General features: G+C 40.6%; 1 protein-coding gene across 4 annotated transcripts in view; it reads left to right on the forward strand.

Annotated features, from left to right (window-relative positions):
• Nucleotides 1-26,529, forward strand: part of dgkd (diacylglycerol kinase delta) — a 126,255-nt gene that overhangs the window by 25,897 nt on the left and 73,829 nt on the right. For 3 of the 4 annotated variants that reach the window (XM_033031423.1, XM_033031425.1, XM_033031424.1), the window contains exons 2-3: nt 2,356-2,466; nt 9,065-9,145. In XM_033031423.1, coding sequence (XP_032887314.1) covers nt 2,356-2,466; nt 9,065-9,145 — 192 coding nt within the window. Of the gene's footprint in view, nt 1-2,355; nt 2,467-9,064; nt 9,146-23,272; nt 23,338-26,529 lie in introns of those variants that run through there. The other variant, XM_033031426.1, reaches the window with a different exon arrangement.

Here is a 26,529-nt window from a genome sequence, read left to right on the forward strand (position 1 = left end):
CTATTTGATCTTATTTGATTGTGCACGCCGGGTTGATTGCATTTGTCGAAACAGGGCGGACCTCGTGAAGGTTGCAATCTCGCACCCCTTGCTGAAGGTCAGTGGACCTGAATGGCATGTATCCTCACTATTGAAAGGAGATTGCACAAAGCCTATTTCCCCCAAGAAATTCACAAATAGAAATTATGCCAAGTGATAAGCATAAGTGATAAGTTTAAGGAATGTTCAAGAAAAGGGAACATGCCAGATAATCTTATCAGTTTTGTGTTAACGTTCAGAAGTCAAAGTACAGATTAGCATGACCTACTCAGAGACTGTATGAATTTGTTAAAGGTGTGTTATAGAAACATAGAAACATTATAAAAAAGTAGGTGCTGAAGTAGGCCATTCAGCCCTTCGAGCCAGCACCGCCATTCAGTATGATCATGGCTGTTCATCAGTACCCCGTTCTTGCTTTTTCCCCATATCCCTTGATTCCTTTAGCCTAAAGAGCTAAATCTATCTCTCTCTCTTGAAAACGTCCAGTGAATTGGCCTCCACTGCCTTCTTTGGCAGAGAATTCCATAGCTCGTGCTCGGGTTGGCGCCCGTTTCACACACAGAATATTCCATGAGCTTCGAGTGACGTCCAGGGGAGGGCCACACTTCCAGAACATTTTTTTAATGACTGGCTGATAGTCTAAATATCATATAAAAGAAAGGACGTGAAGGCTTTGGAGAGTTCATAGGAAAGTACCAGAAAAATGTCAGTGTTGAGAGATTAATTAAGAGACTGAAAAAATTGAGGTTATTTTCTTTAGAACTCAAAAGAGATTTCATGAAAATGTTCAAAGTCAGGAAGGATTTAAAGAAAATAAACTGTTTCTGATGGCTAATGGGCTGATAACTAGGAACATGCATTTCTGATCGGCATAAGAACTGGCACAATCATGAAAAAAAATCTAGTTTTTGATGCAACAAGTGGTTATAATTTGGAAGGCATTTGGATGACCTTGTCTCTTGAGTGATTGAAATCAATTTAATAGTAGCTTTAAAGGAAAATTAGATAAATATGTGATGATTTTTCTTTTACATGTTATGTAGTCCATAAACATTCAAAGATGATGGTAATTATATTCTTAAATCAATGTGTTTTAACTGAGCCATAGACTGGATTATGTAAATGCCAGAAGTTCTATAGCATCAGGCAATTATCAAATGTGCAAATATGTACCACTGACCCTAGTGAAACTTGGTCAATATGCACCCTACAGCATGATCTTTGATTGCAATAAAATATTTCTGTCTCTCCTCTGGTTCTGGACCCAGTATGAAAATCCCAAGAATTTTAATATTCTTTGGGGAAAAAAATCCTTGATTCACCTTGAATCATCTGAGAATTTGTCAAAGAAGATGTGACAACTTGTTACATGTGGAAAATGAATTAAACAACAATCAGGCTATGGTTCATATTCCAGTTCTAAATGATCATGAGCATTAGTTTAGCATCTGCCCATGTAGCCTCATCCAATAGTATTGAATGACCTCGGCTGCCAACTCAACTAACTTCTCAAAGTAGCAATAAACAAGAAGGAGATTAAGCAAAATTGCAGTCCCAAATCAGCCGTATGCAACCCACTTCATCTGCATTTTGTAAATACTCAACCATAACTTTCTGCTCTAAATTAATTTCAGTGTAATTTTCTTCCTGTCATCTGGTTTCCATTTTTGAAGAGAGTTTCCAGTGGGACATTTCTCGACCCGAAACGTCACCCGTTCCTTCTCTCCAGAGGTGCTGCCTGACCCGCTGAGTTACTCCAGCTTTTTGTGTCTTTCTTCACTTAACTGTTAGAATTTAACATGTTAGCTGGAGTAAAACGTTTAATATCTTTGTATGTGGGGGAAAGCTGGATTATTGCATGCAAAAAGACTCTTGAGAATTTGTTGATAAAACGTTTGTATGGAGCTTGAAAACAGGTATTGACTAGTCGGACCGCAGGTCTGTTTGTGTGGTGTGAACAATTGATAAACTGGAAAATGCTTACAATAGTATAAACCTGCACTCATGTAGCCCATTGGTGTTGTAAAAGTGATAGAAGTGGTTCACAGAAGATTGAATATGATGTAATATGAAACGGTTAACTGACCAAAAGCCTAGGCAAATAAGTAGGTTTTATATTATGGTTTGCTCAGCAGTGCCTCCAGCTTGAATGGTATTGCTTTATATAATGTGTGCATCTGTGGTTAGAGGTGGATAGTCGTTTGGGTTTTCTGTATTTGATTTGCATGTCCTGTGCTTTTAAAGCCTAGCACATTGCATAATTATGTAGGTTACCTCTATTTTCAGTTATAAATGCAGAGTTTTCAATCCCCACAGGCTATTATAAAAGAAGGACTTCTAATGAAACAGACAAGTTCATTTCAGCGATGGAAGAGAAGATACTTTAAGCTCCGCGGACGGATACTGTACTATGCAAAGAATTCCAAGGTAAAAATAAATGCTAAATTTTCATTTACGGTTTTATAGCAGCAGATGTGACATTATCCTATCCGAACTTTCCATGGTGTAGTTGACTGTGCGACACGGTTTCCCAAATAGTTTTTTTATTTTACACCATCTGTGATCTTTATGCCAAAATGTAAATGCTGGGAACCCTGGGATGGCGTGACTGTCATATGAGGAAAGATTGAAAAGACTAGGGTTGTATTCATTGGAGTTTAGAAGGATGAGGGGGCATCTTATAGAAACATATAAAATTATAAAAGGCCTGGACAAGCTAGATGCAGGAAAAATGTTTCCAATGTTGGGCGAATCCAGAACCAGGGGCCACAGTCTTAGAATAAAGGGGAGGCCATTTAAGACTGAGGTGAGAAAAAACGTTTTCACCCAGAGAGTTGTGAATTTGTGGAATTCCCTGCCACAGAGGGCAGTGGAGGCCAAATCACTGGATGGATTTAAGAGAGAGTTAGATAGAGCTCCAGAGGCTAGTGGAATCAAGGAATACGGGGAGAAGGCAGGCACGGGTTATTGATTGGGGACGATCAGCCATGATCGCAGAGAATGGCGATGCTGGCTCGAAGGGCTGAATGGCTTCCTCCTGCACCTATTTTCTATGTTACACAAAAATGCTGGAGAAACTCAGCGGGTGCAGCAGCATCTTTGGAGCGAAGGAAGTTGGCAACGTTTCGGGCTGAAACCCTTCTTCAGACTGATTTCCTTCGCTCCATAGATGCTGCTGAGTTTCTCCAGCATTATTGTGTACCTTCGATTTTCCAGCATCTGCAATAGCTACTTAAACACCTATTTTCTATGTTTCTAATGAAAGTAGGTCAGATGAGGGTTTTGAGGACTATTTTCAAAGAAGTAAAGCATTTTAAAATGTTTTGTTAAGTTTAGAGATACTTCGTTTCGAGTAGGTCAGGCTCAAACCCAGGTCTCTGGCACTGTGAGGCAGCAGCTTTACCAGCTGTGCTACTGTGTTGCCTTTGGAAGGAATATTGGAAAGAATTCTAAATTGAATGGCCTTTTCATTGGAAACATAATCATCAGTGATGAGGAAAATGGAATTGAATGAGTCAAAGGGATGGCAAGAGGAAGAGTTAATGTTTTTAAGATCTTTATACATGATGGTGAGAATTTTATGTTGATATTGTTGAGAGACCTATACCTAATGAGATCAACAAACAATTGGACGAATAAGCGGAGCCTTTTGTGGACAGAAAGTTTTGGTTTTGTTGGTTTACAGAAAACATAGATGTAGAATGGGATCCAAATCTATTACTTTCTTAGAATTTAAAACTGAATGTGATTTTTTTTTAACAAATTGTCAAAAGAAATGAATATTCCCTTTTGTGTGTTTTTTTTAATAACCCGCTGTATTTATGGCCAGATGATGGGGAAGTTAATTAACAAAGGGAAAATATAAGATCAAGGTCTTGGAATACCGGGTAAATTTAAAAGAAGAACCAATTTGGGTTTTTTCTTAAATTTCCTGCCTTTCCACTAATTGAGATGAAAAGCTACAAAGTTGAGAAAGCGGGCAGAACGCTATATTGAAATGCCTTTGAGAACATCCTTGGTACTGGGGAAGGTACAAGTGTTTAGGCTATATGGAGGGGGGAAAAGCAGTAATTGGAAATATTTAAGCAAAATGATAATGCTTGTTGGGAATAGGCAAAGATACGTGTTTTGGGAGGGAATCAAGTGAGTAGTAAGGATTTGTCAGGAGTGAGTAGGCATTTGGTAATGTTGAAAGGCTTTTATCAACAGAGAAAAATGGATGACGTTCTTAAAGGCCTTGGGATAATCATTCCTGCTTCTAATTCACATGGACTGAAGTAAAAGTCTAATGTTATTGAACCATCAAAACCTCTTAAGTTCATGTTTTTCAGAGAAACAGATACGGCAAGAATTAAATTTATATTAGGATCCAAATTGCACCCAGCACTTTAACCCCTCTCATAAAAATGAGTACGGTTGAGGTAAAGGCCCAGTATTAACTATCCTGCTGTCAAGGGATGGTTAATATTGAGGCCTACATCTTAAGCTTTGCTCATCAGATTTATTTGTGGTTATAGTCCATCTGTTTACTATATTTGTGCTGCTTTTAAATACATTCCCCAATCTTTTGTGAGTTTTTTCCCCCTCATCTTGCAAAAGTTATTGACTATTTATGGAATAAAACAGGAAACGATGGAAATGTTCAGCGTTAGATGACATTTGTGAAGAGAGAAACAGATTCAATATTTCCCGTCACTGATAAGTTGATGCGTATTGCCAAAGTATATTTGATTTCAATTTTTCAATTTCTTGGGTATTTTGCTTTGGGATTCTTGGTGGAGTCTTGTCAAGAGCCAGGTTTTGACAAGGAGATACTGTTGAAGGCATTAAAATACGGTTCAAGGCATTGGAAGGCATGAAATAATGTACAGGTCCTGATCATGCTCTCACCCTAAACACGGTACTTTCCATGAATTATCACTAGTTAGTGATCAGGAGTGCAGTCTTAAGGATGCCGAGACCATTTGTAATGAGTTTTAATTTCTAGTAGTTTCATTAAAGCCAAAAAGCACACAAAGTAGAAGATAATAATTTGATCTTGTATCGCTGATGTATTCCTGAAAGCCTGCTTTCTCCTTTTCCTCCTTCATTTGTGTTATTTTAATTGTCCTCTTCTTGGCATGCTTGGTTAGGGTTTAGCTGCAGTTCAATTCTCAAACTCTATAATCAATGTACAAAGTATTATAATTTTGTGAAAGCACATTACGAGTAGATTTCTTGGCTGAATGGTAGGAGCAGCTAACAAAACGGATTACTGCTCTAAACAAAATAAACTCACTCCACCAACATTGCTTCTCTCACTCCTAATCCTAATATGGTATAGTGCACAGTACGTTTTAATTCTCTTATATAATCCAATTTGTAGCGTGTTCAATAGCCTTCTTATTATTACTAAGTGACAGATTTGTTCTGAGCCACTGGTTCTGAAATGGTAATTCTTGGAGCGAACAGATTGTCCACATTGCCGCTATAGTTTGCAGTCATGAGAAATGTTTAAGAATGACACACACACTGGAAAATTATTTTCTGACTGTTTAGTGCCATCTACAAATTCACACGGTATAAATTTAGATTTCCAGCTCCTCGGGCCAAAGGCCTCAATAATTTGGCAGCTATCTAAAGACAAACAAAAATGTAATGTGCTCAAGCAGGAAGTGGTTAGAGGCACAGTGCTCTAGCTCAAATTTTCTTATTATTCCCAATCCAACATGTAGCAGAATAGCTCTCTTAATATATTAGTTGATACTATGATGATCTTTTGTTATATGAACATTATTATTTATTGTTATATCCAAAGGAACATGATTCTCCTTTCTCCCTAGGAGTGAAATTATAAGATGATATTGTACATTAAGCTCTCCTAATTAGATCTCCTGAAATGGGACAGAACTGCTTCCCATTTCACTCATAAATCTTTATAATTATTTTAGTTTTAATTCATTATAGAGATAGAGAAACAGGACCTTCAGCCCACCGAGTCCACGCTGACCATTGATCACTCGTTCACGCTTAATTCTATGTTATCCCACTTTCTCATTCACTCTCTACACATTACAGGTAAGTTACAGAGGCCAAGTAACCTACAAACCCACACAACTTTCAGATGTAGGAGAATGACCTGGAGGAAAATTCCACAGTGGATCTTGCAAAATCCACATAGACAGCACCCGAGGACAGGATCAATCCTGGAACTCTGCAGCAGCTCTACCAGCTGTGTGCCGCCCTCAGTGGGCTGGAGTTGGGTTCTACCTTTCATTAATCTTACTGTATTTTATCTTTGGATCATTGTACGGCTTAGTAATGTGACAAAAGATCAAATTTCCTCTCTCACCTCTCCAAAATAAGCCCCATCACTCTATTCCCACCTCATAGTGAAGAAGAAAATAAAAAGGAGTTTATCACTTTGAAAATCGATAAATCACTGGGGATAGATTACATTCAATGCTGTCAGAAGAAGTGAGAAAATTGCAGAGCGTTGACTACAGTTTTAATTCCTCCCTGGCATAAAAGAGTAATGCCAGAGAATTGGCGGACTCACAATTTTGTACATTTTTAGAAAAGGGAAAAACGGATTAAATTAATTACAGGGCAGTTAAACATCATTTTTGGATAGAATTATTAGTTTTCATTTGGACCGTATTAACCTTAATTTGGATAGGTATATCTTAAAGAAAGGCAGTCTTCATAGATTTGTAATGGGAATCGGACAAATGTGTTTGAATTCTTTGAGAAATGAACAAAGTTGACAAAAGCAGCGCATTCGATGCAGTCTGCATGACTTTTACAAGCTTTTTGACAAGGTCCCTCTAAAGTTAAACCCCATGGAAATGGCAGATTGGATCTAAATTTCTCAGTGACAAAAATTAACGGGTGATGGTTGATGAGTGTTATTTTTGTGACTGATAGACCTCAGTACTCAACGATTTTATTTTTGTCAGATAGTTCAGCCCTAAACTTATACGGTTTGATAAAGAACTTAGCAGATGATGCAAAAATTGACCATGCGAGTGGAAAGCTTTACAGCAGGAAGGACATGATAGTCTGGTCAGTTAGAAAGAAAAGTGCCAGTTAATGCATTTGGGGAGGTGCAACAAAGCAAGGGAATATACAATAAATGGGATCATAAAGGATGTGAAGGAACAGAGCAACCATGTAGTATATATCCACAGATAATTACAGGTTGCGAGTAGACAGGTCAAAAGGTGATTAAAAAGGATATAGGATTATTTCCTTTTTTAGTCAAAGCACAAAATATAAGAGCAGGGAAGATTTCCTGGAGATATATTCAGCCATCGTTAGGCTGCTCTGTTAAGCAGCTACTGCCCCATCTGTGGAAGGCTCAGCAACCCCCATATTATCCTCATTGAACATACAGAATCCAAGCGGAAGCAAGTCACCCTCAATCCTGTGCCTCTACAAATGTTGTGCTTTTATTAGCTCAGGATGTATCCCATCTGGACCTGGTGATTTACCTCTTAATTCTTCTTCATTTATTATCACAGTGGACAGGGCTGAGTTGGGGGGAGAGGGGGGGTAGTTATACAATTATGGGCTTCTTTTAGAGATATTAGGTGACTTTTAGCTTGATATAGTAGCTAATTCTACACGCAGAGATGATCGTCGAGAATGCTGCCTGGACTGAAATATAGCTATAAGGAAATAATAGATACGATAGTGTTTTGTTTTCTTTGCAACAGAGGGAGCTGAGGAAATGATTCATTGAAAATTATGAGGAAACTACACAGACTGATTGAGAAGGACCTATTTCCCTTAACTGAAGAGTCAAAAGCCAAAAGGCACAGATTTAATGTAATAGACAGAGGTTTGGGGGGGGGGAGTAGATTTATGGGGTTTTTATGATCCATTTAATGGATGGTATAGGTCTGAAACTCATTGCCTGAGAGGGTAGTAGAAGTAGAATGTGTATATGTTTTCGTATGTTTTCAGTTTATTTTTAGTTGTGTATATGTGTGTGGGGGGGGGGGGTGCAGGGAATTTTTAAACTTTTTAATTTCTTCCTTGAACTGAGACGCGACCTTTTCCTTGTCATGTCTCCGTTTCGCTGGGGCCTAACATTGTGGAGCGGCCTCCAACCGGAATCGACCTGGGGGCTCCAGTCGCGGTGCCTGCGGACTCACTTACTCACCTACCGTCGGACTCACTCACCATCATGGAGCTGGCTGACTCGGAGGCTGTGGTGGCACGGCGGCTGCGACTCGACTGCAGAGCTTCGGAGGCTTCGGCCGCAGGCCATGTGGACGGTTTAATCGGGAGCTCCAGGTCACTGGTGGGAGACTGATTTTCGGGAGCTCCCGCAATGGCAACTTTGCCTGTCCCGAATCGCGGGGTTTGAATCGGCAGTCGCAGGGTCTTACATCGCCCAGCGCGGCTTAACCGGCCGCGGGACTTACCATCGCCCGCCGGGGGCTTTAACATCAAGAGCCTCAATCGCCTCGACGCGGGAGAAGAACAAAGAACAGGGAAGAGATAAGACTTTTGCCTTCCATCACAGTGAGGAGGTGTTTGGAGATTCACTGTGATGGATGTTTGTGTGAAACTGTGATAGTTGTGTGATATGTTTATTTTAATGTTGTGACTGCAGGGAACAAAATTTTGTTCAAACCTCTGTTTGTTTGAATGACAATAAAGGCAATTTGTATTGTAATTTGTATTGTATTGTAGAAACCCTCGATGCTTTAGAACTGTGCTTGGATGTGAACAGCAGGGCTATCGAGTAAGTACTGGGAGGTGGGATTAGGTTGGGTAGTTCTTTTTCAACAGACACAATGGGCCTCCTGTGACGTAACATTTCTATGATTGATCACTGCGATGTAAGTTTCAGATAGGATCCTCCTATTGATCTCACTAATGGGAGTGTGGGGTCATCCCACACCATTAATCTCATTGCCAGGGGGTATGGGGCCAGTTTCACAGCTCGACCTTCTTTGATGTATTTCCGTCTATTTGCTTGGTCTCTTACGTACAGCACTGTGCTTTCAATAAGTCTTGTATTTTTTCCTTCCAGTCCATCATATTTGATGAGGTCGATTTAACAGATGCCAGTGTTGCAGAATCCAGCACCAAAAATGTTAACAACAGTTTTACAGTGAGTAGCCCTGAATTGAATGATATTTATCAAGAATCTTGTCCTATCTAATAATGTAACTGATTCGATTTTTTGCTAATAATAAGTACAAGTGGGATTGCTGCTTATCGAGGAGGTAGCTACAATAACTCCCATTTACATTGTGTTTTTAAGGAAGCAAGAATGTCCCAATGTACTTTTCATTCAACATCACAAAATTATATCATCGGCAGTTGTCATTTGTTTTAAGTGTAATGATTCCATTTGATTTTGCATCAACTGGGGATGTTCCATGCTACAGAGCAAACTGGTATTTGCTGAGTACCTATTATTATCCCAGGATGTCAATGCACATAATAGCCAGAGGAGTATTTCTGAAGTACAGCCGCTGTTGTAACTTCAGAACTAGTCTAATTTGTATGTAAAAGACACCCCATATGGGGATATAGATGAAGAATCAGTTAATTGTATGATGTTGGCCAAGGCATGTGTTGGCAAGAATTGCTGTTAATTAGGCCTGAATTATTTTCAGCTATAGATTTTAACTCCCTTTCTTGCTTTTTTTAATCATCCTGATCTATTAATTCCATTGTATAATGGAGTATTAAGTGTAAGTTAAGAATTCTGAACATCTGGCGCATAATGTTACATCTTAAGAGTTTGAGAGACTGGAGAAATCAGATGTTGTGAATTTGTATATTAAGCACAAAATGATGCAGAAGTTGGGTGCTGTGTTAGGATACAAGACGGTGCACTTCCAGGAATTAGGTGAAATGAGCTAACTTGTAGGGTCAAAAGTGTGCTGATGTCAGGTGAAGCAAACTATGATGTAGGAGCAAAGTGGTTGCAGAGCTGGATATGGAGTCTAATATGTAGACATGCAGTGATCTCAGTTCCTTCTTACACAAAATGCAGTGGCAGAAGTTAGATATAATGAACAGAATTGTGTGGATAGATTACAGAGAAATGAAAGAGCAAGGTCAAAGAAGAATTTGTGTTTTTTAACTTTGATTTATTGGGCTGAGTTTGTAATTTTTGTTTTGGCATTAAAGAGTGAGATCAATCTTCCTATTTCAAAAATATCTTTTTATTTAAAATAATAAAATGTACTGCTCCCAAGTAGAAAGAACCAGCTTGCAGGCTCCTCACACAGTACTAATCTGTTCCAGGAACATCAGGCATTAGTGGTGGAATTTCCTGTGTCAATAACTGCTACTCTCACAACTCTAACCTTGGGCAATAATCCTGATACAATGACACTACAAAACCAGCACATTCATCCTGGTGAGTGTTGGCAAGGATTGAATGCGAGCTACAATGATGGAAGGATGGTACACAAAATTGCTGGGGAAACTCAGCGGGTGCAGCAGCATCTATGGAGCGAAGGAAATAGGCGACGTTTCGGGCCGAAACCCTTCTTCAGACTGATGGGGGGTGGGGAAAGAAAGAAGGAAAAGGGGAGGAGGAGGAGGAGCCCGAGGGCTGGCGGATGGGAGGGTGGGAGGAGACAGCTAGAGGGTTAAGGAAGGGGAGGAGACAGCACGGGCTAGCCAAATTGGGAGAATTCAATGTTAATGCCATAAGGACGCAAGGTCCCCAGACGGAATATGAGGTGCTGTTCCTCCAATTTCCGCTGTTGCTCACTCTGGCAATGGAGGAGACCCAGGACAGAAAGGTCGGATTGGGAATGGGAGGGGGAGTTGAAGTGCTGAGCCACCGGGAGGTCAGGTAGGTTATTGCGGACTGAGCGGAGGTGTTCGGCGAAACGATCGCCCAACCTACGCTTGGTCTCACCGATGTAAATCAGCTGACATCTAGAGCAGCGGATGCAGTAGATGAGGTTGGAGGAGATACAGGTGAACCTTTGTCGCACCTGGAACGACTGCTTGGGACCTTGAATGGAGTCGAGGGGGGGAGGTGAAGGGACAGGTGTTGCATTTCTTGCGGTTGCAACGGAAAGTGCCTGGGGAGGGGGTGGTGCGGGAGGGAAGGGAAGAATTGACGAGGGAGTTGCGGAGGGAGCGGTCTTTGCGGAAGGCAGACATGGGGGGAGATGGGAAGATGTGGCGAGTGGTGGGGTCACGTCGAGTCTGGGTAAGGGTATGGTCGTACAGTTGGAGGGCAGGGGGGATCACAGAAGGTGTGCAGTTAGAGAGGAGGTTGTGAAACTGTCTCCGGAGAGAGGAGGAGAACTTCTTCAAAGTAGGCATACCTTGAGGAGATATCGCAGTGGAGTAGACAATGTGTTCAAAAGGGAACTGCAGATGCTGGAATATCGAAGGTACACAAAATTGCTGGGGAAACTCAGCGGGTGCAGCAGCATCTATGGAGCGAAGGAAATAGGCGACGTTCCGGGCCGAAACCCTTCTTCAGACTGATGGGGGGTGGGGAAAGAAAGAAGGAAAAGGGGAGGAGGAGGAGGAGGAGCCCGAGGGCGGGCGGATGTGAGGGTGGGAGGAGACAGCTAGAGGGTTAAGGAAGGGGAGGAGGCAGCACGGGCTAGCCAAATTGGGAGAATTCAATGTTAATGCCATAAGGACGCAAGGTCCCCAGACGGAATATGAGGTGCTGTTCCTCCAATTTCCGCTGTTGCTCACTCTGGCAATGGAGGAGACCCAGGACAGAGAGGTCGGATTGGGAATGGGAGGGGGAGTTGAAGTGCTGAGCCACCGGGAGGTCAGGTAGGTTATTGCGGACTGAGCGGAGGTGTTCGGCGAAACGATTGCCCAACCTACGCTTGGTCTCACCGATGTAAATCAGCTGACATCTAGAGCAGCGGATGCAGTAGATGAGGTTGGAGGAGATACAGGTGAACCTTTGTCGCACCTGGAACGACTGCTTGGGACCTTGAATGGAGTCGAGGGGGGAGGTGAAGGGACAGGTGGAAGGATGCTTGGCTGTGTTCTTCCTGGAAAATAGAAGGTCCTGCACAGGTAATGCAGCATAGTTGAGTCACAGGTCAGTCTCCTTGTACAAAGGGCATGATTATGGTAGAAACCCTCCAAAAATATAAATGTAAGGGAATGTGGGAACTCTGTGAAGGCCAGCACTTGGGGAGGCCGGCACGGTAGGCAAATACAAAAGTTTTCAAAAATGGAGGGTCCCTTACTCTGTCCTATTTGTCACTTTTCAGCGAGCAGCAATGTGCTATGTGAGGCATTCTACAATAATCCTGTTAAGGTTTCCAAGAGCAAAGGTAACGATGACAATGACTTTGATTTTGAGACTATTTTCAGACACTTGCGTTTGTTTGCTATTTGAGGTTTATCGAGCAAACTAACACAAGTGCAAGTACTTCTCTCAGAGTCAAATTCAAGGTCGCCCTCGCTCTCAAAAAGCTTTCTTCAAGACCACAAGTGATATATGAAATTTACGTGCTTAATTATTCATGTTATATTGCAGGAGTAGAGAATAGCTCTGCTGTCAAAGTGGATAAAGTTCAACAAATGCAACGTTTGCATTCACACCTGGAACACAACATTTGCATTCTCACCATTCACAGAGGATACATGCCTTCTAGACATCTCCTTAGTAATCTTCTGCCATCTGTCCAATGTTTTTTTATTTATTCAATTCTCATCTGATGAATATGAAACAATTTCTTTAAGGATTTCTTTTCACATTTCTGATTTTTTAGTTTTGAGGGAAAAGCTGCGATAACCACGAGAATGTGAGGACAGACATTCTGTTGGGGTCAGTTTATTTACGGATTTTTAGGCAGAGAGCTGTACAGCACTCTGCCTCTTGCTGCTGATGGGATGTGTCTGACTTTTAAAAGCAAGCCTTCATTGTTATTAAATGCTGGATCTTTGGTAACTGAACAGTGTCATCTGTAGTTCAAACCAGCATACTTGAAAATCTTGCTCAAAATTACTTTTGTATACTGCAGTATCTGCCATAAATTGGACGGATTTAGCACCAGAAAGCTTACAGCAAAATGTGCTTCCTTTATTAATGACTAGAGCCAGGATTTTACCATAAATGCAATGTGCCTTTTCATGCCTTTTTTGATGATTTCAGGAAGATAATGCCTTTTTCACACATTTTTTTGCCGTTTTAAAGTAACTTACAAGAACATTTACACCACCGGGCGAAACCTGGCTGTAAGTGGATGTAAGTGGTGATTGGAGAGGGGTGTGTGGGAAAGGGTCCAGTCTTTGCAGACTGGAGTCATACTTTAACTAGGTGTGAAGTGGTGATTGGGGAGGAGGAGTTGGGGTAGGGTCCAGTCTTTTCAAACTGGAGTCAAGCTGTGAGTAGTTGTGAAGTGTTGGTTGGGGATGGGGTGTGGGGCTACCAGGGTTAAGTTGTTGTTTATCGAACATGCAGTAGAACTCGTTCAGGTCATTGGTCAGCTGACGATTGTCCTAGGAACCGCGGTTTTTCCTCTTGTAGCTTGTGATTTCTTGCAAGCCCTTCCACACTGAAGAAGAGTCATTTGCTGAGAACTTGCTCCTCAACTTCTCAGAGTACCTTACCTCGGCAGCTCTCATTCCTCTTCTCAGCTTGTACTTGGCCTGCCTGTAGAGGTCTGCATCGCTGCTCCTGTAGGATCTACCCCTCCAAGCGTCAAAATGCCTAAAGTCAAGTCAACGTCTTGTAAAAAACTGAACGATTTGGTGAGAGTGTATGGGAGCAATATATTCTTTACAGACAACTGTGTGCTGTTTTGCAAAGCATGTGAGAGAGCAGTGAATCATGAGAAGAAATATTTCATCTCCCAGCATGTACAGACAGCTAAACACAAGTCGGCGGCAGAGAACTGAAGGTAGGTAAATACGCTTGTCTCCTCACATTTACTGCTGGCTCCAGTCATAAATCTGAGTTTTCGAGTGATCAGACAAGCAATACAAAGTTAAGTATTCAACCAAAACGCAATGAAAATAAAATCTATTTTATCTAAACATATTAGATTAAATGTATCCTAGAGACGGAAATTAGCTACTGATTGGCTACAATCTCGCATATTTACATGCAAATGTTCATTAATATGCACTGTCCCTATAAACAAATTATTATTATTATTATCCTTAAACCGAACAACTCAGATATATTCCAATCTTTGCGTGGATCAGTGACAAGACAGACCTGAATATTGGCATCATTGTCCAAACAAGTTGATAGATTGTAACCCAATTGATTCTGTACTATCCCCTTGAAAATATGATGGGTTTGTGCATTTCCTTTGTACTTCAGAGCAAACTGTGCCAGTTTACCCTCCTTACACAAATTGCTCTAGACTGACCAATTAGAATCCGCTTTGGCTGAAAAAGCATCTGTTAATGCCAGGAAGTCCACTTTGTAAATTGCTCAGATGACACAAATGTATGTGCCTTGAGTTATTGCCTGAGGCAGTCCCACTTCCTCTCATGCCAGAGGATTTTCATTAATTTTCACCACAAGGGGAACACAGGTTGTTTCTGCTGAGAAGTTCAGCATGCTTGCATTCTGAGCTCCTCCAGTCACCAGTCCAGTAAGATCAGAAGTCCTGCTGAATGTTTTTCTGAACAATGAGATATTGCGTGGTCTGCATTCCAATATCACTCTTTTTTTAAATTGCATCAGACGTGGTATTTAGACGTGGTCAATGCTTGGGAGATGGTGCCTTCCAACACGTTTGGAAGGCGTCTGCTTAAAAAGTAGCTGAGCAGCTGTCTTTGAGCACAATGCTCTGAATTAGTGTGCCTTTGCGCTGAGTTAACAGAAATGTTTGTGAGCCGTGGTTAAAAATAGATTTGAATTTATATCCAGGATATCAAGGATATAAATTCAGGATATCCCAAAGTATTTTGAAGTATAGCCATTGTTGTAATGCAGGAAAATATTTATGCATTCTTTTGATATAATTTTTATGCGACAGTTAGTCAAAAGAGAAAGATAATCATATATTAATTACACTTATAATTTTCATGACGATTTAATGCTAAGATGACTACTCTACTATATTTAAAGACTCATTTTTCTTTGAGTATGATTTAATTCCCAAGTATAACACTTGTCCTCTTTTGTGAAATGTTCACCATGTTCAAACACAACAACACTCATCTAGTTCCTTGTCATCATACAATTATGGATCTGACAGTGGTTGAATATTTCAAGAAAATGAATCAACACCAACGTTCATGACATCATAAAGACAAACAATGTGAAATTTAATTGATCTATTATAGCCTTTGATTCTCAGGTGCTTGAGGTCTACATCAGTTCCTGTGTTTCTTCCATCCCTCCCCTTGCTCTCCTTCCAATATTTTGGAGATTATTTCTGTTTCCCATTCTCGGAATCATCTCTAGTTGCACACAGTAATATCAAGAAGATAACTTAGAATTTTGGGGTGCTGCAGGTACATCTGGCATTATGTTGATTGTCCATTGTGCTATGTATGTTCATGACCCCTTTCACTCCCTGCACTTGAATTGATTTGCTTTCTTCTCCTGGGGAGGCAGACAGACAAAGTTAGGCATGTTTGTTAGGAAATTTAAAAAAAATAGTTAGAGGAATGGTAAGTGAATGAATCTTTGTTCATTATTTGTGCAGCCGCCATTCATGCTATGGTGATGATGCCTTACACTGCCACAGCCATGGAATACACATATTCCTGCCAGTGTGCAGCTGAATTGCCTTGACAGATGGGATTTAATTACTCATGTTCAGGTCACCAGGAAAATAAACAAGACCAGTTCTGACTTGAGGAAATCAACCAGGCTAGATAAATAGCCAGCCTGCCTCTGAAAAGTGTTTTACTTTGATTCCTGCTCTTTCCATCCTGTATCTTACACACTTCTGATATATCTAGCATATCATATCTTCTATATCATTTTGCTTCCTTTTCATGCGTCTCTCCTATTTTGTTGAGTTTCCACCCAGATTAATTAATTTGTCTCAACCTTGTTTCTCTGTCCTGTTGCTTATTCCATTTCCTGCTCTCCTCTGCTTCCTATTCCCTTATCCATCTTTTGTGCAGCTGCTGATAACTAGTGAATTTTTCTCCTTAACTTTCTGATATCGTAGTTCCTATTTCCTCTCAGATAGAATCAGTAATTTATTTATTTGCCCATTTCCTCCTATGTGTTTGTAAAATGCCTTTTTATCAAAAATAAAGACTTTACCTTTCCATGATCTCATCCTAGAGAAACTCATTCAGTCTGGCTGATTCAGGTCTTGCTGGTAGCAGGTTCCCTTTAACATTGCAACACCCTTACCAGTATGAACTATTTATTCTGCGCATGTGTGGAATTGAAATAGGCACTGTCACCTAAACCTTTTGCTATTACCTGTACATTCAAAACACTGCCTTCACAATTCTTTTTTTTTTACTACTTTTTAAAACAGACCACTAATCCTTGGTTACACAAAGTGAATGGAAATGGCATCTCATCCCCTCTTTAGTGGGAGAAATGACATTGGAAGAACAGTTCTAGTTGGACGTGGGAACAGTGAGAATTTTAGAATCATGGAATCAAGATGTATCACAGAAGCAGACACTTGGGACCACTTAGTCCATACCAATTATCAAGCACATACACAAATCTTACCGTAGCTCATTTTATTCTTCCAACGTTTCCATCATCTCCTCCCCCTTCATATTTTTACCTTGGGACAATTTACAGTGGCCAATTAACCTACCTAACCCACACATTTTTAGGATGTGGGAGGAAACCCATGAGATCACAGGGCCAATGTCCAAACTCCACACATTCAGAACTGACTACTCACCATCGTGGGGCTGGCCGGCCTCGGAACGTGGGGAGCGGTGGTGACTCGCTGCTGCGACTCGACTCCTGGGGCTCGGAGGCTCCAGCAACGCAGCCGCATGTCCGGTGGACTGGGACATCGGGAGCTCGCGGGTCCGGGGGGAGAGAGAGACCGCTTCCCGGAGCTCCCGCAACGCGACTTCTCCAGCCGGTGTCGCGGGGTTGGAACGACCCGGAGCGGGGTCATACATCGCCCCGCACGGCTTCATGGCCGTGGGACATTCCAGCGCCCGCCGGGGGCTCCAACCTTGTACTTTCAGACCGGGAGCGGGGCTGTAAATCGCCCCGCGCGGCCTAAAATGGCCGTGGGACTTATCATCGCCCGCCTGGGGCTTGGACATCGGGAGAGACATGGAGAACAGGGGAGAGAAAAGACTTTGCCTTCCATCACAGTGGGTTCACTGTGATGGTTGTTTGTGTGAATTTAATTGTGTGTATGTCTGTAGGACATTGTCTTTGTTTGTATGGCTGTGGAAACGAAATTTCGTTTGAGTCTCACTGTGGCTCATATTACAATAAATTTGTATTGTATTGCATTGTAAACTTTCGTCCCACATATCTTTCGTTATAGGGTGACCTATTTCATTTTCCCATTTGTATCTATATGGTTCGGTCGGTGGTACCTCGATGTTTAGTAGGGTGTTATAAATATAAGCTATTAGTCTTTCAGTATTAGGATGCTTGTTCAAACATTCATCAAGAATTTCTGATTCCCTACTCCTGTAGACTTGTGTATTAGATTTAACATAATCTCTAATTTGTAGATATCTGAAGAAATTATTTGAGTGCAGTCCATAATTCTGTTGTAATTCTTGAAATGAAAGAAAAGTGCCTTTCCCATAAAGATGTCCAATATTTTTGATTCCATAATTTTTCCATTGTGTGAAACCTTTGTCCATAAAGGATGATTTGAATGAAGGATTATTTACAATGGGAAGGCATAGTGGTATATTATTCAATTTTAAATCTTTTTTTATTTGTTTCCAAATTCGTATTCCACTATGTATTATGGGGTTTTCTTTATAGGTTTTTTTGTGTAGTTTTGTGGGGGCAAATATGATCGGACCTATTTCCAAAGGTAGACAGTCTTCCTTTTCCATCATTAACCAATCTGGTTGTCGGGAATTTTTTTGAAGGAACTTTATTCTGAATCAAATCCCTGCTGTTCCTGATCTGGGAATTTTATTTCTGACATTATTGAGAGAGCTTTACTCTTTGTCTGACTTGCGCTGTACCTCATAGAGTCCGTTGACTCACCAAATCTGTGTCAATCATCAAGCAAACATAATGCTGATCCTATACTAATTATTTTCATTTCTCTCTATGTTCCCATCATTTTGCTTTAGATTCTACCATACAACTATGTACTGTACTAAGGGCGATTTATTGTGGTCGATTAACAAAATCATTAATATATGAGAGGTAACCGGAGCAACAATAGGGAACAAATGGGGCCACACAGACAGCATTGGAGGTTAGAGTTGCTCCTGGGTCACAGGAACTGTAAGGCAGCAGCTTTACTACATATGCCACTGCTCCTTAGAGCAGTAGTTCCAGGGCTCTGTAATGATAGTGAATTTGTCTCTGGCCTGCCATTCTGTAAAACTTCCTGACCATAGTTATCTCATTGATTAGGGTCAAGAGTAGGGAAGTCCTTGGGTCAAGTTTATGCAGTCCCTTAGGCCAATGAAGTGGATGGATGACCTGAAAGCTGATTTTAGCCAGATAAGATACATCAGGCAGAGCAAGGTTACAAGATAGAGATTGTATAAACTGGATAAGAGTCAGCTCACCTGGCTTCATTTATTTTCCCATGTCAGCTTGCTCTGGTTTATTTTCCTGTGACTTTAATATAATTAAACGCATTACATTTGCCACAGTAATTGAGTTGTACAGTGACAGGCTAAACATAGCTACTGTGCAGTTACAACACTGCACATTCTCAATACCAATGGCACAGATAGAGTGGCACAAATGTTGGACAAGGATTCACTAAGTTCCAATTCTCCCAAATGATTCCCTGTATCATGGATTTAGCCTGTCTTTACCTTCAGAAGAAGGAAACAAGTAATGAAATCCAAATCCTGACAGGAAGTGAAAAGTCTTATTAACACTGCACTAGAGTAGGTGAACAGCCCTTTTTACTTCAAATGTCAGTCTTGTATTATCATGAAAATTAAAAAAATGCAGATGCTGAAAATTTGAAATAAAAGCAAAAGATGTAGACAAAACTCAGCGGGGCAGGCAACATCTGTGGAAAAATAAACTATTTTTCTTTCCTCAAATGTATGCCCTGCTGAGTTTTCTTTTCTTTTTGTATTTACTGAATTACTGTGAATCCTTTAAAGGGATAGAAGTCCCACTAAAGAAAGAAGATTGAGAGATGATAGGAATAACAATAAAATGCTGTGACAACTATGATTGGAATTTGACTACCGCTACCATTCTCTGCAGGTTAACTTTCAATGTCCTTGGACGAGGATTTCCTGCTGTTTATCCCACTGGACATGAACTCACTTCCTCATGTCATCCTGTTAGTGTTGACCAGACTGCTGTTTGAGACAAGGAACTTCAGATGAAGTCTATTTGCCTCAGGACAAAAAAGTGGATAGTAATGAATTATTTCTGAGATATTTAAACACAGTGTATACATGTAGCACAGATTCTAATAGACTAGATGCAATGGCACAAAATAATTGCCAATGGCACAAAATAATAAGAGGTAAATGTGTTATTTAAATGCAAATACAAAAATCCCAAATGAACTGAAATTCAAACTATTGCAGATGACAATAGTTTGTCATCTGCAATGAGCTGATTGCTATTGACTTGACAAAAAGCAGCATGTAGCCTAGAAAATACAAAAAATGGGATGAAGTTTTTGTATTTTAATATAAATCTGAAGGAAGCACATCACAGAAGTTAGTACTTGTACCTTTCAGAACTGATTTGCTGTGTTTCTGGTTTTTCTTTCATAATCCAAAATATCTTTCTCTTTTTTACATACTACTGTATAGCTGATGAGAGCTTTGTATTTAACAGCTCTTTCTTGTACTTGTTGTAAACCTGGACTGTTCTGATTGTCCCTTGGTACTGATCCCAGATTCTCTGGAGAGACTGCCACTTGGCTTCTTTTGCATGCTTTCAATAATTTATATAATCATACTCTTAAATGAGTATTGACAAGTCCAACTAAGGTTACTAAACAAAAAAGAAGAAAGAAAGTTGATTGTTTCAACATATAGCTCAGTAATTTTCGGCAGTCCAAAAAAAAAGATGCAGTTTAATTGTTTTAATCATTAGAGTAAATTTGGGAATTAAATAATAGGAGTTTAAATTTAATACATGCTGGACCCTAGTATTTTACCATCTCTTTAAAAAAAATAATCTTATTTTGATTGTCATTAAGAACCTCCTATATTTTAATGCCCCTTTGCAGAACTTCAATGACAGGCTGTAGACGTTATTTCCTTGCCAAAATAAATGATGAATAATCATCAGTTTTCAATTTTATGTGCTCTTATGAGGTCAGAGAAGATTTTCTCTCAAAGATAGACTTCTTACACAGTCACTTCGAGTTGAGGAGGACTATTCTTGCTCCAATATTTTAAGAAGTGGAAGATTTCAAAATTTCCCTCGATATGTGTGGACTTTGCACACCAACCTGCAAAAGGATTTACCAGAGTCGGGTCTTGGTTCAATGGCTTTGCTACACTAACTTATCACACGTTGTAGGCACATATGGACACACATAGACAATTACACACACAGTCGCACGCACATTCTAACTACTGACAGACAAAACATTGTGCACTTGACCAAGCTGTCTTCCACCAACGCCTGAGTCCTCACTAGGTTTGCTCTTAATTCTCTCCCACCCTCAGTTATGCTTTCTCAGCCCTTCTGTCTCTGCATCCTGTCTCCTTCTCAACCCTTAAGCCTCTTAACTCACCCTCTTCCTCAATAGTTGAGCCTTCCCATTAATTTTTAACCAGAAAACAGGATAAACATTTGAAATGGAGGTTGATATTGGACTTATCTAGCACAGAATCAGTTCAGTATAGGGTACATAGTATTTGATCTCTTTAAATGATACTAAATTATATTTAGTGGCTCTTATCAAGGATCCCTTTTCATCAATGATCAGGTGCACTATGTGATGTGCAGCCTAAATCACTAATATTGACATACAGATCCTTTAATCTTTTTCTTGCAAACAAGCATTTACTGTTTCAAAAAATTCTTCCTCCGTTTATATGCATGCTCTTTGTTCATTTTAGTTATCTTACTCAACAATTTATCAAATGGGAGTGTGATGACAAGATTTCTAAGTTAGCTATTATATTTGCAGTTCATGCTGATCTTAATCCAAGCCTCCCACGTGCAGCAAATTGATTGCACATTTTTTAGGATTGAGCTATAAATATATTGAAACTGAATCAGCCCATCCCGTATATCTGCAAATGTGTTCTACGACAGGCCAGAATATCTGCTTCACTTAGTTTTTTTTAAAGTTACGTACCCTGTCCAGCAATTTACAGAAACTCTCTCCCTTCCCCTCCCTCCTTCTTTGTCTCCCTCCCTCCTTCCATCCCTCTCTTCTTCCCCCTCCTTTCCCTCCCTCCTTCCATCCCTCCCTCCTTCTCCCCTCCTCCTCCTTAACCCTCACCCCCTTTGCCCTCACCCTCCCCTTCACCTTCTCTCACCCCCTCCTCCATCACCACCCTCACCCCATCCCCTCCCTCTGCCTCTTCTCCGCCCACTCCCCCTTTCTCTCGCCTCCGCCTCTCACTCAGCACACACACACACACACTGCCTACCTAAATGCTCGCCAACCTGCTTATTCTGTGAACATGCATTATGTATGCACTTCAAAAAATAGTTGTTTGATGCATTTTCGCTGCTCCATTGGAAGTATGCTGAGTAGATCATAATTTCCCTGATGTGTAAATTATGAAAATCAATAACATTTGTCGGTACCATAATGTTATGTTACAGTTGTCCAAGAAGTTGTTGAGGCCACATTTGGAGTATTGTGTTCAGTTTTGGTCCTTCTGCTACAAGGATGAGGGCAGGGAAGATTTGCAAGGATGTTGCCAGGACCTGAGGGCCTGAGCTATCGGGAGAGGTTGGGCAGTCTAAAACTTTATTCCTCAGAATGCAGGAGGATGAGGGCGATTTGTTAAAAGTATATAAGATCATGAAGGGAATAGATAGGGATGCACAGTCTTTTACCCAGAGTAGGGGAATCAAGAACCAAAACCACGTAGGTTTAAGGTGAGAGGGAAAAAGTGATAGAAACTTGAGCGGCAACTTCTTCCACACTGAGGGTGGTGGGCATATGGAATGAGTTGCCAGAGGAGGTTGTTGAGGCAGGTACTATAACAGCCTTTAGAAGATATTTGGAAAGATATAGGGATAGGAAAAGATTAGACGGATATCGGTCAAATGCAGGCAGGTGGGATTAGTGTAAATGCGTCGGCATGGGCAAGTTGGACCGAATGGCCTGTTTCCATGCATTATGACTCCATAATCAATTCTCATAAATACATAACATGAATTCAGTACTTGGAAGCTGCCTTACCAAAATGGACAACAGCAACAGTTCCACCACAGTTAAGGGGCTTATCCTCAGCCAGTGAAATTAAGTGTAAAATGTAGATGTAAATACGATATCATGTCTTTAGCTTATGGTATCATTGCTTGCTGAACAAGAAAGTGGTTGAATTTGGAAACATCAGCACCAGCACAGATCTTAGTTCAATGTAGCTTCCTTAAATTCTGAGTGCCACCGCTTTTAGCATAATAGGGAAAAAAAATTCTCTACATAGCAGGAATCCTTTTGTTGATTCTTCTGAAAGGTATTTTCAAACAAATGACAAGGTTCTATGAGTTTCTCACACAAGTTAGGTTTAAATTGTCCCACCATTTCCAGCAATGACAGTGTTAAAAAGTTGGAGGAGCAGTACAATTTGTCCTTTGGAGTTCTGAATGGGTCAGTTCCGCTGCAGGGCATTCCCTGTGGGCTCTGTACTATTTTAGTCTGTTTGTCTCCAACAGACCTTCCTCATTTCTGTGAAGGGTGTGGTTTAAAGATAGTCAGGAATTTGAAGTACCTCAGATCTTCCTGGTGCCACTGTTTGGAGCTCCACGGGAGTAGCTTTTCACCACAGGATTGGCTCTCCCACAGCAGGATGTGTGTATTAGTCACACAGTCAGAGCCACAGTCAAACAGGGTGTCGAAGGCATTAGAGTTCCCTAAGTGATGCAGGAACTTCTGCCACCTCGCTGTTTGTGTTGTATAACTGCCGCTGTATGATTACTGCTAAGTCTGAGGTGCACAAGGCGTTTACATTTCACATTTGTGAAAGGATTTCCTCCAGTAGTAGTATGACCTGAGTGCTGAGCTCTCTCAGATTTTAAACCCAGTCCATGATGGTGCATCCTGTGAAACATCAGCAGTAAGTGAAGCTTTGCATTTTTAACCACGAGATTTACTAACCCTTTAGGGGCTGAGTATTTACTTGATTCTTTCAAAATGTGTTCTTATGTGTTTCTTTCATTGCTCTTGGGCTGAAGTGTTTTTTCCTTGTCCGTCAAAAGATGAATGCTTAGAACTGGAGTTAGATAGTTACGATGACTCTTGACACTTGACTTGACGATGTGAAATATATAAACTGCTCCGAAAAGTTCTTTTCCTGCTGAAATTCCAGGTGCAATTCTTATAAAGATCCTAGCTTAAGATTAAAGTAAACGCTGCTTGGAGTTAATACAGGATGATTTATACTGAGCTGAGGGGATCCATTAAAGTTCAAAGATATTCATTTTGTTTTCCTCGTGCTCGAAATTTTACTTTTTGTGATTTTAAAACAACACCCTGCATCAGGTATGAACATATACCAGTCAAACCTTTGGTTCCCCTCTCCCAGTTTGAACCACAAATGTTACAGGGATTTCAACAAAATTAGAACAAGCGAGGCAACATTTTATTAACTGTAAGTATGGAAACTACTGGAAACACAATTCAGGATACTCTGTGTCAAACTTAAGATGTACAAATGAGATCTTTGGAACTAACGTCTTGGTGATTGCAGGTCTAAACTGCTGTTGCGATGTACTGATAGGGGTAGGATTCACAATATAATATTAAACAAGTGAATTTATTGGTGCAGGTCTGTCAATGTTTAACACTTTCTGAATTTCTGAAGAGTACAGATCTGTTACTGTACTGTAAAGTAGGAGTTTGTGACAGTATAATACTGCATTGAAGAAACTGATGGATCCAGGATTATAGTTCTGCTATAATTCGGAGAACAAAACAAAACAAAAATTCTGGAAATATTTTGTCTTTAGAGAGGGAATCAGCATTATCATTTCAGGGCAAATAACTTAATATCAGGCCAATCAATGTAGGAGAGACAGGTTTGTGTGGGACTGATTGAGGAAATCAAAGGGACAGGCAGCTAGAAGCTTTGGCTAACTGACTGGCATTCGTCCATTATGCTAATCTTGGTGTGAAAAATGGATTAACACTACCAGTCCTCCTCATTTGAAGCACAGGAATGTGTACTGGATCCCCTTACTCAGAATGTATATAACCAGCCCACCTAGTCCCAATCTGGAAGAACCATGCTGAGCCCGGATGCTTGGAAGCTTGTGTTGAATCAGAACCTCAAAACTTTTTTAGTTATGATTCAATTATGCTTTACTTTATTTTTCACATGTAGCTTGGTACAGTGAAATGGTTTGTTTTGCATACAAATCGTACAGCAGACCTCACCTGGGCAGCACACAAGAGTTGCCACGTGCCTGGCACCGACAAAGTTACAAAAGTCCACCGAACAGTCCTATCTTCTGCCTGCCGCCACATGTGGCAGCAGGCGGCCCCACGTCTGTTCCCCCCCATAGATTGTGGCTTACCTTGTCCAATGCCCCTTTATAATAGACAATAGGTGCAAGGAGTAGGCCATTCGGCCCTTTGAGTCAGCACCGCTATTCAATGTGATCATGGCTGATCATCCCCAATCAGTATCCCGTTCCTGCCTTCCCCCCATATCCCCTGACTCCGCTATTTTTAAGAGCCCTATCTAGCTCTCTCTTGAAAGCATCCAGAGAACATTGCCTCCACCGCCCTTTGAGGCAGAGAATTCCACGGACTCACCACTCTCTGTGAGAAAAATGTTGTCAAACAAGGTCTATCAGTCTTAGTTTTAAAATGTTTCATTCATCCATGGGCTTATTAACTTTTCATAGGAGGGAATTCCATACTTTCATCACCATTTTTATGTTTCTTAATGGCCTTGGTTGCAATTCAATGGCTGACACCTGGCCTCTGAACTAAAGAGGCTGTGAGCTCACTGCAGAGTAAAACTGAGTAGTCAGATGAAGAGGGGAAGTGGAATTGTTTTCCATTTTCGGCTATTAAGGTGGGAAACCTTTTTGAATTTATTTTAAGTATTGAAGGGAAAAGAGATTAAATTAATTTGCTGTTTTGATCCTGAGCTGGGAATTATGTCCGTTTTTAGTTGAGTTGCAGTGAATGCAAGGCGTGAATGGATGAAATTGGATACTTTGAGTTTGAATAGCCATGAACATAACACTATTAAGGCACTATCACACTGAAGTTCACATGAATATTGGCTGAGGAGCTGTCATTTACTATTTACTATTTTAAAACAAAGAAGCTGTTAATTGTTGACAGCAGTCAATTTGCGTACTCTGGCAGATTAACAGTTGCCTGCTAATTACATCGAGGGCAAGACCACAAAGGGCCCACTTTCTATTTTACTTATCTAATCAACCTAAACCTAATTGATGTTCCTGGAATTAATTAATTGTTTTAATGTTCAATTACTAATTAGTTTCTCTTCTTAAATTCATTTTGGGAAGTCGACTTATTAATTGGAAGCTAGTACAGGTATTGGTTTTGAAAATGACACAAAGAGACTGCTGCAATCTGGATTAGAAAAACAAACTGCTGGAGGAACTTTGCAGATCAGGTAGCAACTGTGGAGGCAAAGTAATCTGCAATGTTGTGATAGTCAAAGTCCTGATACAGGGGGTCTCAACCCAAATGTCAGCCTAAAATATCCCTTAGTTGCCTGAGTTGCTCCAGTAGTTTTGTTTTTGAAGTTTCCTTTTTTTTCTGAATTAGTAACCACTCCTTTTTACTGCCGGTCAAAATGCAAGCAGAAAATAACTAGATTTCTATTTTTATACATTTACTAAAATAGTTTTAACTGGCATTTTGTTTTACAATAAAACATGACATACTGGGTGTGCCAAAGGAATCTGATATGACAACTGGAGACTCTAGTCAGTTTAATCCTGGATCCTCAGTTATGTTGAGCTGTCTAGTTATTTGCTAGCAGGATAAGGCAAAGGTGGTGGATTGCTTTTCGTTATCAAGTAATTTGCAGGTAGACACAAAATGCTGGAGTAACTCAGCGGGACAGGCAGCATCTCTGGCGAGAATGAATGGGTAACGTTTCGGGTCGAGACCCTTCTTCAGACTGATTTGCAGGTGTGATTTTGGCCGGGTTTTGAGGATGTTCCTCTCCAACAGCAATGAGTAAAACTGGGTGCATTAGAAAGAATTGAAAAGCAATGTAAAAGAGAAGAATTCAATTGTAATAATTGGAAACCAAAAGCAC

Source organism: Amblyraja radiata, chromosome 13 (assembly GCF_010909765.2).
Source record: "Amblyraja radiata isolate CabotCenter1 chromosome 13, sAmbRad1.1.pri, whole genome shotgun sequence".
In the NCBI taxonomy this organism is placed as follows: Eukaryota; Metazoa; Chordata; class Chondrichthyes; order Rajiformes; family Rajidae; genus Amblyraja; species Amblyraja radiata.